Source organism: Ipomoea nil, unplaced genomic scaffold, assembly GCF_001879475.1.
Source record: "Ipomoea nil cultivar Tokyo-kokei standard unplaced genomic scaffold, Asagao_1.1 scaffold2845, whole genome shotgun sequence".
Classification (NCBI taxonomy): Eukaryota; Viridiplantae; Streptophyta; class Magnoliopsida; order Solanales; family Convolvulaceae; genus Ipomoea; species Ipomoea nil.
This window is the reverse complement of record NW_017619273.1, coordinates 5,333,015-5,349,344: the sequence shown is the minus strand read 5'-3', so window position 1 is coordinate 5,349,344 and position 16,330 is coordinate 5,333,015. Positions and strand designations below refer to the sequence as shown.

General features: G+C 34.2%; 1 protein-coding gene across 2 annotated transcripts; it reads right to left on the bottom strand.

Moving 5' to 3' along the window:
* Positions 1-1,998: 1,998 nt before the first annotated feature.
* LOC109160085 (dynamin-2B-like) lies at positions 1,999-14,393 on the bottom strand. 2 transcript variants are annotated; one of them, XM_019308223.1, is made up of 23 exons: positions 14,300-14,393; positions 13,844-14,269; positions 12,394-12,444; positions 12,148-12,268; positions 11,883-11,972; positions 11,349-11,410; positions 11,078-11,192; positions 10,575-10,917; positions 9,890-10,037; positions 9,413-9,514; positions 9,193-9,312; positions 7,294-7,377; positions 7,057-7,184; positions 6,418-6,502; positions 6,147-6,285; positions 5,381-5,457; positions 4,969-5,025; positions 4,504-4,651; positions 4,250-4,398; positions 3,843-3,956; positions 3,681-3,748; positions 3,289-3,461; positions 1,999-2,553 (listed from the first exon to the last, which is right to left on the bottom strand). In XM_019308223.1, the coding sequence occupies exons 2-23, from the start codon at positions 13,982-13,984 to the stop codon at positions 2,312-2,314; spliced, it is 2,757 nt and encodes a 918-aa protein (XP_019163768.1). In that variant the 5' UTR covers positions 13,985-14,269; positions 14,300-14,393; the 3' UTR covers positions 1,999-2,311. The 2 variants fall into 2 exon arrangements, with proteins under 2 accessions (XP_019163768.1, XP_019163769.1); XM_019308224.1 differs by having other exon boundaries at positions 1,999-2,547; positions 14,300-14,392.
* Positions 14,394-16,330: the final 1,937 nt, after the last annotated feature.

The window sequence follows — 16,330 nt, the reverse complement described above, 5'->3', positions numbered from 1 at the left end:
CCATGAATATTAGGTACATTTTTAATATACTAAAAGTACATTATTTACGTACTAAAAGTACATTATTTGATCGTATATATAAAATTATGTACTTTCAGTATTCAAATAATATACTTAATTAAAAAATATATTTTACGTACAAAAACAATGTACCTTTAGTATATTAAAAATATACTTTTTATTTATGGTCCATACAATTGTATAGACATGGTCCTGATTGGTCCTGAAAAGACTCTAATTGTAGGAGGCACATTTAAGCCCGTACTATATTCAGACTAATCTTCGTTCGCATCAGGCCGGCCTAATTAAAAGATAAAGTACACGTCAGATTGATTTTTTTCATAGAGGGTGTTCGAACTTCTAACATCTCTTAAGAGATAAGAGTTGACCGTGAGAAATTTCCTTCCCCTGCTGTTAGGGTGTTACTGTGTTAGGTGATACCTATAAATTGATTACTTCTTTATTATACCCTTAATTCTATTATCTTATTCAGCCCAAAATATTTATACCCTAAGCTTTAAAAGTTGTACCTTCCACTATTTTCCGAAGGATTTGCTTCTATTGTTACTAACCTACGGCCATTAGCTTCTTTTCTTTCTTTCTTTCCGTGCTTCTCCTTAATTTTCATGGGAGACAACCAAAAAAAATTTTATTTTTTTTTAAACATTTTTTCCTTAAAATTGCTATAATGATAAAATTTAACAAAGAAACAGGTTCAACAGTTCTTGAAAATTTTGCCCAAGGATCACTCCACACATCCATGCCTTAAAAATGTTGAAGAAGAAAGTTCGTGTTTGCGAATCAGAATAAACCAAAGCTATAAAATGGTTAAGGAGCATCTCGAAGATCTACCTCCTTTACATATTCCAAATTTCCAGGTAAAAGAATCATACAAACATATTCTAGTGACCAATCATTGGGAGCAGTTCTCCTCCAAGAAGTAAATGGAAGAATAGAAGAATTTATTAGCCGATAATCTATTAATATAGAAAAGGTCAAGTCTATTATGCCATGTTTGGTTTATGGAATGGAATGTTGTAGGCCAATCAGTTGTAAGTGAATTTTTAAAAGGAAACTTAAAACTGATGGATCTATGAAAAGGTTCAAGACAAGACTAGTAGTCAAAAGCTTTACAAAAACAATTAATAAAAAAATGGAGAAGATTTCTTTTACATATATTCTCATGCGGCTAAGATTGCCAATATGTGCATTGTTCACTTTAGGATATGCTTATTAAACTAATTGTGCATTAAATGGATGTGAAAACTATCTTCTTGAATGGTGATCTAGATGATGAAATATATATGCAGCAACCACCAGGGTGCATAGTTTCCAGCCAAGAGGATAAAGTATGCAAACTCATAAAATCTCTAGAGTTTCAGTTTTATTGTGAATGGATCATAATCGTGTGTATACTCAAAAGTCATTTATGACAATTATTTGATAATATGTATATATGTTGATGATATATTGATTTTTAATACACAAATTGAAGCAACTAATGAAACCAAAAGGTTTCTTTACTCTGAATTTGATATGAAAGATCCGATGAAAAAAATGTGTTGTTAGGTGTCAAAATCACCAAATTAAACTACTAATGGGTTTATTTGTCTCAATTGTACTGTGGAGATGGAGACTATTTTCAATTCCCCATCAAGAATGGGAACGGGGATGGGGTCGGGGACGGGGGAGTATACTCCCCGCCCCCGCCCCTACTAGAGGGTAATAAAACTATAATTAATGAACCAAAATCTAAATAGCACAATGCTAACAGAAAGTTACAAAGTTACAGAAATACTCAACTTACGAAAGCAAAATTTCACAACCAAATCTTGGTCATGTTTGGGATTAAGCAGTATATGAAATTGTGTCAAGAATATTATTTCGGTTATTGCATTGAGATAATAAAAAACCGGGAAAAAATGAACTTAGTTCAGTGACCAACGCCAGGCAATCCATTACAAATAAATAGAGCATAGACACTACTTAGGTCAAGTGTTTCATCAAATTCGTTTTTCTATTACTATGTATAATAATGTCGGTCTCCAGCCAATGAAAATAGAACAATTCCAGTGAAACAACGGAGAGGAACAAAAAAAAAATATAAGTGAAACATTGCCAGTACCCCAAAATCCAGCAACAGAGGACACGGTGGCAAAACAGAACATCAATGGCAATATATATCTACAAAAGGGTGTATACCGCTCCATCAATGTTATACTTGAGCATGCAAACAGCTCGACATAAGTAATAATAAACCAACCACCGAATCAAGAATACATGAATCATAACCCTCAAAATTTAGCACTATCTAAAATCTGTAACCTGATCCAGACTGCGGTGGTGCTGGAGGCAATCGGTTAGGTGTACGGCGGCCACCAGGATTAGCTCCCGAGTTGATATCACCATTTTGTGTAGGCTCACCATGGCGGCGGCTTGGGCCATTCGATCCAGATCTGGAGAAAGAAGTGGAGCCATTGGCAGCAGCATCAAATGCAGATCTCCAGTCATTACCAGGTGAAGCTGGTTCGGCAGATCTCGGACTTTCTGCAGCCAATTAAAAACCAAGAAGGATTTTCTTCAGTTTGCTACACAGTAATGTGATGTCAAAAAATGCATTTCTTTAATGTTTGTGTATGTATTCCTAGTATTGTAATTATAGAAACATCTAGGTGTGTGTTTGGTTCCAACATGGGAATTGGAATCGGAATGGGTATCAAACACTTGGTAATTGGAATTGGTTTTAGTGGAAGTATTTTGCATGTTTGGTAGTAGCCTAGTAGGCTGGAATGGGAACGATTACCAATATTGTTATTTGGTTTGGTTATGCATGACTCTATAATCAGAATAAAGGTTTTAAAAATGCAAAACAAAAAATCAAGGCAATCAATCCTTTTGATGGAGTAGGCAATGCAATGAGGAAATCAATGATGTGAAGAGACGACGCAGTAAGGAGGCATCGAAATGAGGTATCAGGTTGAATTAATGGAATGATACCTGCTTTAAATTAGGTAATGAGTTTTTTAATTATATGGGTAATCAAATCTTATACCTATGTTTAAAAAAGTCGTCAACCAAATAATGTGTATGACTTTCATTCCCATTCCTTGTGTCTAACCCATGAACCATACACACCCTAAATAAGTATTTTCCTATTAAGTCAGTCAGACACCAACTGAAGTTCCCTTTAATGCCAAAGAGGAGAAACCATCACAATAAAAAGACAAATGGAATGTCGAACATGCATACAAAATTCAAAATGGTGTGCTTGTGTATAAAATGTATTACCTTCCTCGCTGCCATTTGAGTAGCTGGCAGCAGCAGCTGCTCTATTATCATGAATACTAAGTTGCCTAGTAAGTTTTGAAAGAATTGAGGACTGCTTCGAAAAGCGCTCCCTCCGACGCTTTACATTCTGGTCCTCCTGGAGGAGCTCTTCAATCCTTGTCGTACTTTGGGCACTACCAACCAACAATAGAAACAAATATAAAATAACAAATTTGCAAGGAAAAAATAAATTCCAGACTGGAAAAAAGAGTTATCAGTTAGGATAAAATTACAAAGCCACACTACATATGATTTGTGATTTCCACAGCTTTCCAGTATAATAACAAGCAGAGATATAAAATGGGAAAATATGGAAATTGTCAATCCACAATGGAAAATAAAATACCGCATACCTGATAGAACTATACAATTTAGTAAGCATGTCTTCTTTGGCCTTCTCTACTTGGCAAAGAACAACTGCCTGTAATACACATATAAATAGTCCAGGGGTGAGATAGCTTTGCAAGACAAAAAAGCACACTGTAAGATAGTGGATCTTAAAGGTAAATACGGACTTTAGGAACATTGGCAGCAAGGCTGTTCATAACAGCTTCAACATAGCCACGCACTTCCTGAGCCATCCATCTAAGTTCCTCCTCAGGATCTGCTGGTCTTCGAGTCATTGTTTCCTAAAATGAAGAACATTTTGCACATAGGTTCATAAGGTGAGTTAATTGAAAATAAGAGAATTAGAAAAATCACAGCAACAATAACCAAACAATAATGTAGATGGAACAAGCACTATTGGGAGAGTATTAAGAGTTTTGAAATAGAATTTTTAAAAATCAAAAATAAGGGGAACAAATAAAGCAATTTAACAAAGGGGGGTTTCAAACCAAAAGAAGGATATTTGATATAATCAATGAAATGAAAAAAGTAAAAAATACATTTTAAAAGGTGAGAACATCATATCTTTACTCACAAGAGAGCTATCAGAAAGGCTTTGCCGCATGGTAGGCGCAGATTCTCCCTTCACTTCACCTCCTTTAGAATTTATGACACTTCTCAATTTATTTAACCATTCAGTCTTATCAGCCATAATCTCAGCCTTTAAGATAACAGCACTGTGAGCTGCAAATCGGTAAGGTTGGTTGAATGAGCAGATGTGTGATTCCAACAAAACAAACTAACAAAACCACAAGAAAACAGCAATGCAATCCAGGGAATATGCAATACCTTTAAGAACAGTTTTATATGGAACTCGGCTTGTTAGCTTGAATACAAGACTGGGTGTTTTGCCTGCTTCAGGTCCGTTTGCCTTCTTATCCTTGGAACTTTTTGCTGGAGCTTCTTCTTCATCAGAAACTTCTTCAAGATTACATTCCTGGAAATGCATGAGTGCAAATTCAATCCATTTTGGGCTAATCATCAATGCTCCAGACAAAAATAATCGAACTGTGCTTCATGTTATTTTTTACACTAAAGCATCCAGATCCAAAGTCAAGAATATAACACGCACATTGATCACAATTCACATCAAAATGTGTATTTAATTAAATTGCAAAAATATATCAGGACACCAGAAGGCAGAGCAATTTCAACAGCAGCCATATTACTCAAAAAAATCTTATGATTTCCACAAGATTACTTAAAAAGCAAATGAAAGTTACAGCCAATTTAGAAATTAGTGGCAAAAGTTACCTCTAGAGTAATGACTCCACGAAAATGCTTCTCTTCTTGTTTCTCAGTATAACCAAGCTGTAGAACAAAATTCAATCTCAAGGCTTTTCATTGCAAAAAAATTTGCTTGATAGAAAATAAATATGAGATATAACAAACTAAAAACAAATGCATGTCCTACTACTAGTGCATAGGAATTTGCACCTAACATCAGCATGAAACACAGGCACACTATCGTTATCCAGACTTCTAAAAAGTTGAAATCATGAGCAAAAATTAGTGCTTTATGAAAAGCTCATGATGAAGATAAAGAAAAACCACATGGATCATCTTATACTGAGCTAAAGAATAAAAAATGGGAAAGTGGGAAATCAAATTCTCTCATGCCAAATAAATCACAGCTATGTCTAGGCACCCATCACCAATTACTTACCTTTCCAGTTTTTGCATTCAAAACAAACCATCGACGACTCCATTTATTATTTTTGGCACTTTTCTTCAATAAGAATCCTGCCAATTAAATAAACAAACTACTATGTAATAATAATAATAATAATAATAATAATAATAATAATAATATAATAATAATAATAATAACAACTAATTTATTAAATAAAAAATAAAAAATGATACTAAAGCGGGGATAATTGATAAATGCAATCAAGTACTACCAACATTTCCATAAACCAACAATATAAAATGGTTCAACTAGCATTTCAAAATGTGCATGTGATGCAGAGTTAATTGGTTTTAATTAATCTAAATATAAGGTAATGACGCATCATTGAGGAGAATTGAACTGAATTCTTCTCACGCAGTGTGTCAAAACCATGTATAAGTATTTGATTACAGAGGAAATGGGAATGCACAACTTTTAACTATCTCAAGGTATGGGACTATTTGTGATACAACAGAGGGCTAATAGAAAAGATTTGTAAATTTCAAACTCTATACAGGAGACAGATACAAAGTAATTTATAAACAATATTATCTGAATGACTGAATAGCTTATCAATAAAATAAAAATAAGAAAATAAAGGTAAGCCTATAGATTGCAAACAAATAAACAGCACTAGAAAGCTCTATGTTTTTGTACTTGATAAAATGCAGTAAAAATTGAATGTGTGAAACTGGGGGAAAACAGAAGGAAAGATCTCTTGGATGAACTGTGGAAGATCTTTCTGTTATTATGTATAAACCTGCTGTAATTTCCCCCTCAGGTCCTGCTGTCTTTAATGTTGAGCCTTCTTCCGCATCTTTATCCGGCTGTCCTGATTTTTCCTTCATTGATTTTAAGTTCCCACCACTCTGTTGGCCTCCAGTTTGAGGGCTAGTTGCCTAGGCAGAAACTCAGAAAGTTTATGAACGAATATAGTAAACACATTATCAAACCAAATAAACACATTAACATCATAATCATTTTACAAGACAAGTAGTTTTGAGGGTAACTAAAATGAAAATGTTATATACCCTATTAAGTATTGATTGCTCTGCGTCAACAGCTTTCTTTGAGGAACGATTTTTCAGTTCTTCTTCACGTCGCTGTCTATCCATCCTGGAAAATCAGAATGCATTGCATCATAAGAGGAATTTCTAACTTGTTGAACATGAATTAACATTTTTCAAAGAAACAACTGCCAGATAAGCCAACAAAATATCATAGAAAGCAATGGTCGAGATAAAATAACTTATAAAAATAATAGAAAACAGTAATGCACAAAGTGTCCACCAAATAGGTAATGTAAAGTGAACGATACAAAATTGACATTTCCATTCAAGTGCCTATTTTGGATGGACCATTCCTGATGTTGAAAATGGCAGAATTTTCTCCCAGAGCACTAAAATTCAAGCAGATGTCATGTCATAATATTAAAAGCAGTCCCCACACTTAGAGGACAAACATGTTTAACATTGACATCTCACTTACAGTTTTAAAAAAAATCAAATCAAATCAAACAATATTTAAAAAACAAAATACATCCTTCTATGTTCTAAAAGCCACATTGTGTCACATACAGAATTAATTATCAACTTCAGTCAAGATTCGTAATTGGTCCAAACAAACCAAAGTGATTACATATTATAGTGCACAAAGAACAGGCATCATACCGTCTTTGCACCAGGCGAATGAAGTGTTGCGGAGGAACAAATGCTCGCTCCATGTCAACAAGTGCAACCACCATCTTCTTCGCTTCATTTTTGAATCCCTCTAGAGCATTAGATGCAATCTCCACAACCTGGGTTTCACACAAAATGTAATATTTCCATGAAAATTTTTTAAATGCGGATAAAATAAATCTATATAATTAAAAAAATATTGAACCTATAGCTGCAAGACAGGATTACCTCTCGCTTGAACGGCGGATATCTTCCAAGACCAGGTGTTGCATTTGCAGCAGCTGAGACAAGATCAATAAGTACACGATGCACCTAATCAAAGTTCAAGAAAAACCATCCTTAACAATATGCCATATTATATAGCTATCATATAATAGCATCTGTTCAGCAAACAGCAGTGTGATGAGAAGGCAAGCTTCTGAGAGGCATGTTAATAGCTAATGCTACCCATTGGATTGCCTAAAGTTAGTAACTACAGAGTATTATAATGTGAGAAAACTAAACCACACTACCATTAACAAAGTACTAGTAACAAAAATATGCCTGAGAAAGTAAGACTGTAAGAGACAAATCCAAAGGATGAAAATGATTTAACTTTCTGTCCAGAAATCATCACCAATCAGGAAGTCCACATGCCCAAATCATAACCTACTACCCCTGATATTGTCCGCAAACTGTTCCATGTGTGCCTTCTCATACATTCATTTGTAATGTACTCCCTGTTAGACACACCCATCTTCATGTTACCCTATTAAAGCCATCTCATGGATAAATTGCTTCCTTACAGCTCAACACTTTCTGCCATAAAGCATAACAATGCCAGGGCCACCAGAATTTTAGGTCACATGGAATCTCAGTTTCACTTCCCACTTCATTGCACCAACCTTAATTCTTTTTCCTTCTGAAGAATAGATCTAATTTAGCAAAAATATGTACACCCTAACACATCCTTTCCATCCAACTTCAGACATCATCAGATCTAGTGCTAGCAGCATTGAAATTCTGGTCCATATATCGAGTTTTTGGTTTTTTGCAACACAGAGGTTGAATCCATTATCCTCTAAAGTAAACCGCAAACACTCTAACTAATAACTATAGATTCACCAAATTTTCTAGTTTCGTTCAATTAGAAATTTGAAAGATTATCCACAGGTATACATATTTGATCATGTCAAAAGTCAGATTTTTAAAAGTCCAAAAAAAAATTAGGAATTAGGAATAATAATAATACAATTAACAACCCGTTTGGTTCGCTGGAAAATATTTGAAGGGAAATGGAATTGAAATTCCATGGAAAATAAATTCCAGGAGAATTGATTCAATTGTTTGGTTGGTGGAAAAGAAATTACTGGGAATAAGGATTCCATTGTTTGGTTGGGTTTAGAAAGATAAGGAATAATGAATATAAAACCAATATGCCCTTAAAAAGATGAATGAATAAATAAGTGCCTATGTAATTAAGAAACTTCCGTAAGGGTAAAACGGTACACTCATGTTATTTTTCTTCCCAATCCTTGTGGAAAACAAAATCCCACCCCTTTGCAAAGAATTCATTTTCCTAAACTTTGAGGAATTCATTTTCCAATGGAAAATGTTTTCCATCCAACCAAACACCATAAACCAACATTTTCCTACACTTTTAAGAAAACATTTTCCATGGAAAATGTTTTCCATCCAACCAAACACCCTAAAGTCTAACAGAAAAGGGAACAACAGATACCACAGGAGAAATCAGTACTGATTTAAAGGAGTGTAGATGGCCTTTGAACAATTCAAAGCTTTTTTTTTTAGAATATCAATTTATTTTTTGGTCACATAGGAAGTTATCCTAATCACACTCTTATTTGTATAGTGTTTAGAATTTAGATAGTTTCAAATCCATATAGACCAGTGGTGCTCATTTTTTTGAGGTTGTATCTTTTGGGAGTACCTTCTTAGTATCTTTTAGTTACACTTTTTACTTGAAAAAAAAAAACAAAAACAAAAAAAAAACAAACAAACAAACAAACAAACAAAACTGTCATCATTCCAATGGATGAGCATATAGCAAATCTAAATATTTTTTTTAAAAGACATAAGCAGAAAACAATAACTAAATTAACAAGTGGCACTAAAAGGAATATTTACCTCATCCACGCAAAGACGAGAAGGCTCTTTTGCAAGCTCTAGAACACCTTTTATTAATGACCTTAACCCTTTCTCTGGAGAAATGAGGTAAGGTTGATAGCCATCTGCTTCCAACACAATCTAAAAACAAAGAGGTAAATAAAAGCAGTATGTGACCACCAAGTAACAAGGGCACAAAAAGATGTACTAATTTACAGCTAGGAAGTGGAAGCTGCCATACCCTCTTGACATTGTTAATGTCAAAATGTCTATCCAAGGGGAGCTGCTTGATCCGATTGGGAAAATTGCCCTCAAAACTTGCAACTACTTTCCATCCATCACCCTAGAAAAGAAATTATACAAAGTAACAACCGATAAACTGATTTTGCTTACCTAAACATATTATAATGACACTCTGTAAGAATAAAAGGGCAAGATCACTTCATCATAAATTCTTAAACAGTTTTGTTTCCAAGTGTCAGAAGATAAACCATATAATTAAATGAAACATAAGTCACACGCACAAAAATGTAAAACTATACATACACATGTACCAATTAAGAACACTCTCAAACCCCCCCCCCCCCCCAAAAAAAAAAGGATTTTATTATAATTCACAAAAAGAGAATGTGCCTCCTTACACACACTACCTTCCATCAACATGACCTCCAGTATGTCAGAATTCATAAAGGACATAAATCTTGTTTCTAGTGCTCACCTCACCACCAGTAATATGCAGCAAAAACTTGTCCTCAAATTCACGGCAAAGCTCCAGTGCCAAGGCCCTGGTGCCTTCTGCACTACTAACCATTTGCTCACCAAGCCTAAACAACTCATCCTGAACAACTTGAGACTTCCCTTGAAGCCTGTACAAATAATTTAATAGAAACTAGAAATCATTAGAAAGAGAAATTTCAACTATAAGCAATAACATTTGAAGCATACACCCCCATTAGAAGGAAACTTCTACCCACGAATTTTATGCATGGTTTAAATGTTCAAACACTTCTTTCCAAATGATATAAATTACTCCATAGTTCGAAGAGGAGATCGAACACTGTAAGATCAAAAAGGCAAATATGTGAAACACTACATGATGACAAGGGAAGTATGATGTGGATTTGTGACTTGGCCAGGAAAAGAAAAAACGAAAACATAGGGAATGGCAGGCTAGAAATAAGTTCTCAATCTGGGATTCTTCAAGACATGCAGCAAGGAGAAAAGAATTTGTGCGCCAACAGCACCAAAATTTGGTTCTAAAGATCTCTTTTTTCTTTTTCCCTTTTTTCTTTTTTTTGGCATAATCCAGGAAAATAGAGGAAAAAAGAGCAATCATCAAAGTCCTCCATTACTCCATTAGAGAGTACTGAAGATAATACATACTGCAGAAGTCAAACCATTACCCTGAAAGAAGGTTTGGAAGTCTGATTTTCATACGATTTCTAATCTGGTGAGCAAGTGTCTCTACCAATGCTAATCTTCCAAGCTTGCTCTGAGGAGCTCCCTTTAATATAGACTTTAGACTCTCACTTTCAGCACGCCATGCAGTCTCCAAAGAATTATCAGATCCAACACTTCCAGACTGAGCAGAAGCTATGGCAACAGATTGCCCAATCAGTGCAACCCAAGGAATGTCAGCGGTACTTCGTGGTCCCTGGTTCAACAAAAGAGCTTGAACAGCTGCTAGGATTTTTGGTTCTGAAGCTGCTTGATCTATCTTACTAATAACACCGACAGTTCGTGTACCTAGGTGGGCAAAGAAAATAATAACTATGAATGAATATTGAAGGGGTAAAGGAACTACAAGATGGAACTTAGATGAGATCCAAAAAAAATAGATAATCATTTTAATCCCTTTTGTTTATTGTAAGACACCAAACAAATGAAAGATTTTGAGTAAACCTACCTTCACTATCAAATTCTTTTGCAATCCTGATGGCTTTAGATGAGGCAACTTCAGGTGCCTGGGTAGCAGGTATTACAACCAGTAATATTGCATCATTGTGCTCTGCATATTTACTCTGTTCAGAAAGAAAACTATAGTAATTACACGTAATCCCAGAAAAGAATTTAAATCAATATGCACACAAACTAAACAATAAAAATTCTAACATTAATATGGTATTTAGAAAGAAAAGAAATGGTTACAATTATGTAGCTCTAATGCAACCACTCACCAATGAATCATCAAGATTTCCTTTATCTACCCCAGGCAAATCAATCAATTTCAGTGATGGAGCTGAACACCAGAGAAGAATTACAATTTAGAGAAGAGCAGAGGATTGGACCAAAGAAAAGGAGATCAAATTTTTGTGCAGCTTTAACAAATAGACTATGAATCAAATTTTCTGCAACATCTGTCTATCATAGTAGAAATGAAACAGCTAAACATTATGTATAAACTTATAATGAATGCGCAAGAAAAGGCAACCCGTTGCACATCTTTTAAAGACATGTTTGATCAGAGAATAAGAATACTATTTAGATAGGTGAAAACCCTAACACACCAACTCTAAATCCCTTATATACGAAGTGCACCTTAACACATACTTTGAAAAGAATTTCGTCTAGGTCTCAATTAGTAATGAAAACCATTTTGTCTCAGAAATTTGAGTTTTTATTTTCAGTTAAAGAGAATGAGCAATTATCATCAATGCACATATCATATAGGCAATTATCATGATATCCATTATACAAACTAAACCCCACACCTGTACTTGTTCGAAGCTTCAAATACATCTCATCATGACTTTTGCTTGAAATTTTGCTGAGCCTATCCTGCAAAGAGTGCCTAAGGGCACCTAGGATAACATAAAAGAGCAGTCAAATTTTTATTGATGCAATAATACTTTTCTTCAAAGACAAATTATTTTGGCTCTACGTTTTTGTGCAAGAGTCGTACCAGTTTTGGGTGATTTTGATAAAATGCTTATCAAAATTATGAATAATAATAAAACTAGTTTAACAAAAGCTTACTTGCAGATACTTGTTGAGGTTTACTGTCAATCTGCAAAACTATTGACTTGCTACTCAAAGAACTATCCCGTTTGAGATCTATGCATATGGGGGCACGAGTAGCACCACCTTCACCAGTTGGCTGTAAATATAAAGGAGAAGTGAGAATGGAAAAGATGAAATTCATTTTGAAAAGTCTTTTCTGAATCAATCCAGGAAACATAAAATTTGAAGATGAAAATGAATGTTCCCATCTGAGAAACTTACCAAAGCAGGATGTCCAATTAAACTATTCAATACAGCTGATTTACCCGAACCCTGAGAAAATATGTCCAAGTTCATTAGCATATTTCTATAAATGGTGAGAGTAAATTACATAAAAGCTAATACGTATGTGTTTATTCTTGGGTGTCAAGAATTTCAGAGAAACATAGACAATTAAAGTTTCAGAATGCATGCAGTAGGCCATTCACCATAGAATCAAATACATATACACAGAGTCAGACATTCATGCTGATCCATATTTTCTTCAGTCTAGTTATAATTGACAGCTTTCAAATGAAGATGTCAAATCCTTGTTGGAATCAGTTGTTTGAAATGAAGTAGGTCATCTAAGGCAACTTGCACATTTCATTTCTGCAAGTGGTCTACTAAGCCGCAACTGTTCCAAGAAGTTCATCTGCCAAAAGAAAGATTTTTTATACCCCACCCAACCTGGCTACATAAAAATATAGCCTATACAAATCCACAGTAAAAATAATAAATAATAATAAATAATAAATACGGAGTAACACTTTACATTCCCCTGTACTTGTAGTTCTGGAGACCAAAAATATCACGTAAAATTATAATTTTCCATTTCCACGCATTTTTGCCAACAAGAATCCCCTTATAGACCATATGCAGCTTCTATAAAGGCCTGTTTTAAATTTCGGCAAAATATGACATTCCACTTCTTCATCCATCCTTTCACATTTTAAATGCCTATATAAAAGCTGGATCATTTCACAAATTTACCATGACTTATGTGTTTTTAGTTTAAATTATACAGAGTACTAGGCAGAAGGAGATAATCAAACATAGGTTAGAGGAAAATCTCTTCACATGTGTTGGGGGAAATTAGTAAAAGCAAATTAAAGCTAATGTTTAAGGAGAGCCAAAAAGTTCATACTAGATAGTAGTTTGCAATTAAACAATTTAGTAGTGAAACTTCAAGCCAATATGCCTAGATCAGGTAAATGGCTGGCAAGAGAAATCAAGCAGTAAATGTAGTTTGCATCAAACACCATCCATTCTCTTGACACATGCAGCAGTTAGTGGCTGGGTTCAATTAGTAAAAGGCCTCCATCTCTACCAGACTACCACTAAAAAGTACGAACTAAGAATCATTTAGTTATTCTTCTCCAAAACTAACATTCAAAAAAATTGACCTACAGTCTGCACTTGACTTGTTAGTCATTTAGTCAAACAATGTAGCATCCGCAGTTTCTTCAATTTCAACTTCCCGGTCATTTAATTACAATTCATAATTCACATCGAACAAACAGCAGAATAAGAAAGAGAACCCCAATCAACAATCACAGATCACTAAAAAGCAACATTTATTCTCACCGCATCCAAATCAAGATCCTGAGCTAACCAACTGCAGAGATCTAGTCAGTACAAAAAAAAAACCACTCAATCGAATCTGACACAACCGGATCGAACTGAAGCTTACCGTGTTGCCGAGAGCAACGACATTGAGAAATGTGGCCGGGCGTTTCGAAGATGAAACGTCATCCACATCTTCGTCCGCGAGCAAGGCTGCAGCCTGCCGCATCGAATCAGACAGTTCAGACAACTCATCGATAGCGTCCATCCCTTGCTGCTCCCCAAATCAACTCCTCAACTCCAACTCAAACTACAAGCTCACTAGATCGCAACCAAATTGCAGAGATCCAGTGTGTGTATATAAATATATCTGTGTATAGATATATAGATAGGGAAAGAAAACCCTAGATTCAGGGGAAGGACGGCGGAAACGTGTAAAGAGTGAGCAGGGTTTTCCGGTGGAAAGGATGGGAGATTCAGAAGATTGGGAAACAGCGTAGAGAGAGGGAGAGTGGATGGTTGAAAGTTGAAATGGAGGCTTTCACAACCAGCACAGAGAGAGAGAGAGAGAGAGAGAGAGAGAGAGAGAGAAGGGTTTTAAACTTTAAAGGCGAATGTTTCTCTATCTAAAAACCTGAAATTTTTTTCTCTCTCTTCGTTTGTGAAGGTGAAAATGAGACCTTACTTTTACGCGCCTGTGGATCACAAGCTGACGGAAGTTGGTTTAAAGCTCCAACAAGTTGATGTATCTTAATGATCTAATGAATATTTGGTTTAGCAATTATGAGCAGGTAAAATGGGGATTTCATTTCATCCCTCAATTGTATAAATTCATGACTTAATATTTTAATTATTATTGTAATTATCTCATCCCTTAATTGTTTTGAGTATAACACAAATCATCTACAATGTTAAACAGGCGTTAAATTCTTCATTAAAATTCAAATAATTATTTCTATACAAAAGATTAAATTAGTAAAATTGTTGGGAACAACACGTTGGTTAGCCTGTTGAATAACCACGGATTTTAAGTTTCACTCTAAGTTAAAACAATCTTAATATGTTTGGAAGGAGCATTGAGATGTCGCTTAGGGAAAATAATGGAAGTCAAAGGCTTAATTCCTTGGAAAAATGCATAATGAAAGCTAAGAGACCTAGCGATTAAGATGAATAAACACAAGTATTGTCAATAATTAGCACTATAAGTTGAAATTAGTATTTGTATTACCATAATGAAAGTTGAAAACCTAGTTAGGGACGGGCGGAGCTAGAAATTTCATCCAGTAAGTTAATAGGGAGGTTTAATCTCTAGACTTTTACTACAACACATACATACTAAACCACCTAAGCTACTTCATCTTGATTTAATCTCTTGACTTCTACTACAACACATACATACTTAACCACCTAAGCTACTTCATCTTTGAGTAATTTATATCTAGATTATTTACTTATATCTAAACATTTACTCTCTCTCTCTCTCTCTCTCTCTATATATATATATATATATATATATATATATATATATATATATATATATATATATATATATATATATAAGGTTCCCTATATATAAGGGGTGAGATGGGACTGAATCCGTCCATGAACCTAGTACAAAGGTGTTTCTCCACACTATTTAGTAAGTAGTGTCAAGCAAAATGTATATATGTTTATATAGTATAGGTTTTAGTATTAGTATAAAAAAACTAGTAAATATAAATATCAATAAGTAAGGAATTGGATTAGTTGGTAAAACATGTGTTTGGTAAAAGGAAAGGTCTTGTGTTCAATTCTTTGCATTAATATAGTTTTACATATTTTTGAGTCCTTCCCCTATGGCTTCAATAATGTCACTTTTTTAATATAATATTTAATACACACACATATATATAACATTCTTTTATATGTAATTTATAATGTGTTTTCTATTCGAATTATTTTATCAAATTAATTATGTTTCATTTTTTGTTATCAATATTGTTATAAAGTTTCGATGTGTTTTATTTTTCGCACATATCTAACAATATTTACAACTATATTTCTTAGGTAATGGTTATAATAAAAAAAAATAAAAAAATCTTAGGTAATTTTTTTAAAAAATTATCTCTTTTGTTTTAATGTTTCGCTTTAACTGGAAAAATTTCTGAATTCGTCCTACTTCTTCGCACCCCCCCCCCCCCCACAATCAAATTTCTGGCTCCATCTCTGTGTGTGTGTATAAAGTAGCATATTTGCATTATATAATATAGCAACACTTACCAAATCCAAAAACAAAAAAAAAAAACAAAAACAAACAAAAAAAAAAAACAAAAAACAAAACAAAAAGTCCATTTCCATCATTATGCCTTGTCAAACAAAAACATTTCAATCCCAAAAGGCATATTTCTATTTAGACCTTCTTATTCTTTGGCACTCTAGTAAATTTGTTTTGCTTCATCTTAATTTTCCTATGTTAACTTAGCATAGTTGATTGTTGGGTATAGATAGAGTATTGACTGTTTGAGTATTATGACTTATAATTAGTGGTGGGAGTTGAGAGGTAGGTACACATTACAAATAAGAGTAATCAACCATGTCAACATAAGAGAAAAAAAAAAAAAAGATAATTCAAGAT

Bases quoted from the DNA above. Each gene is read 5' to 3' on its own strand.
- LOC109160085 (XM_019308223.1), bottom strand. From the start codon at position 13,984: ATGGACGCTATCGATGAGTTGTCTGAACTGTCTGATTCGATGCGGCAG. The intron at 12,445-13,843 runs GTAAGCTTCAGT...ATATTTTCTCAG, and splicing joins TCGTTGCTCTCGGCAACACG to GGTTCGGGTAAATCAGCTGT. The intron at 4,399-4,503 runs GTATTGCATATT...ACCGATTTGCAG, and splicing joins ATATAAAACTGTTCTTAAAG to CTCACAGTGCTGTTATCTTA.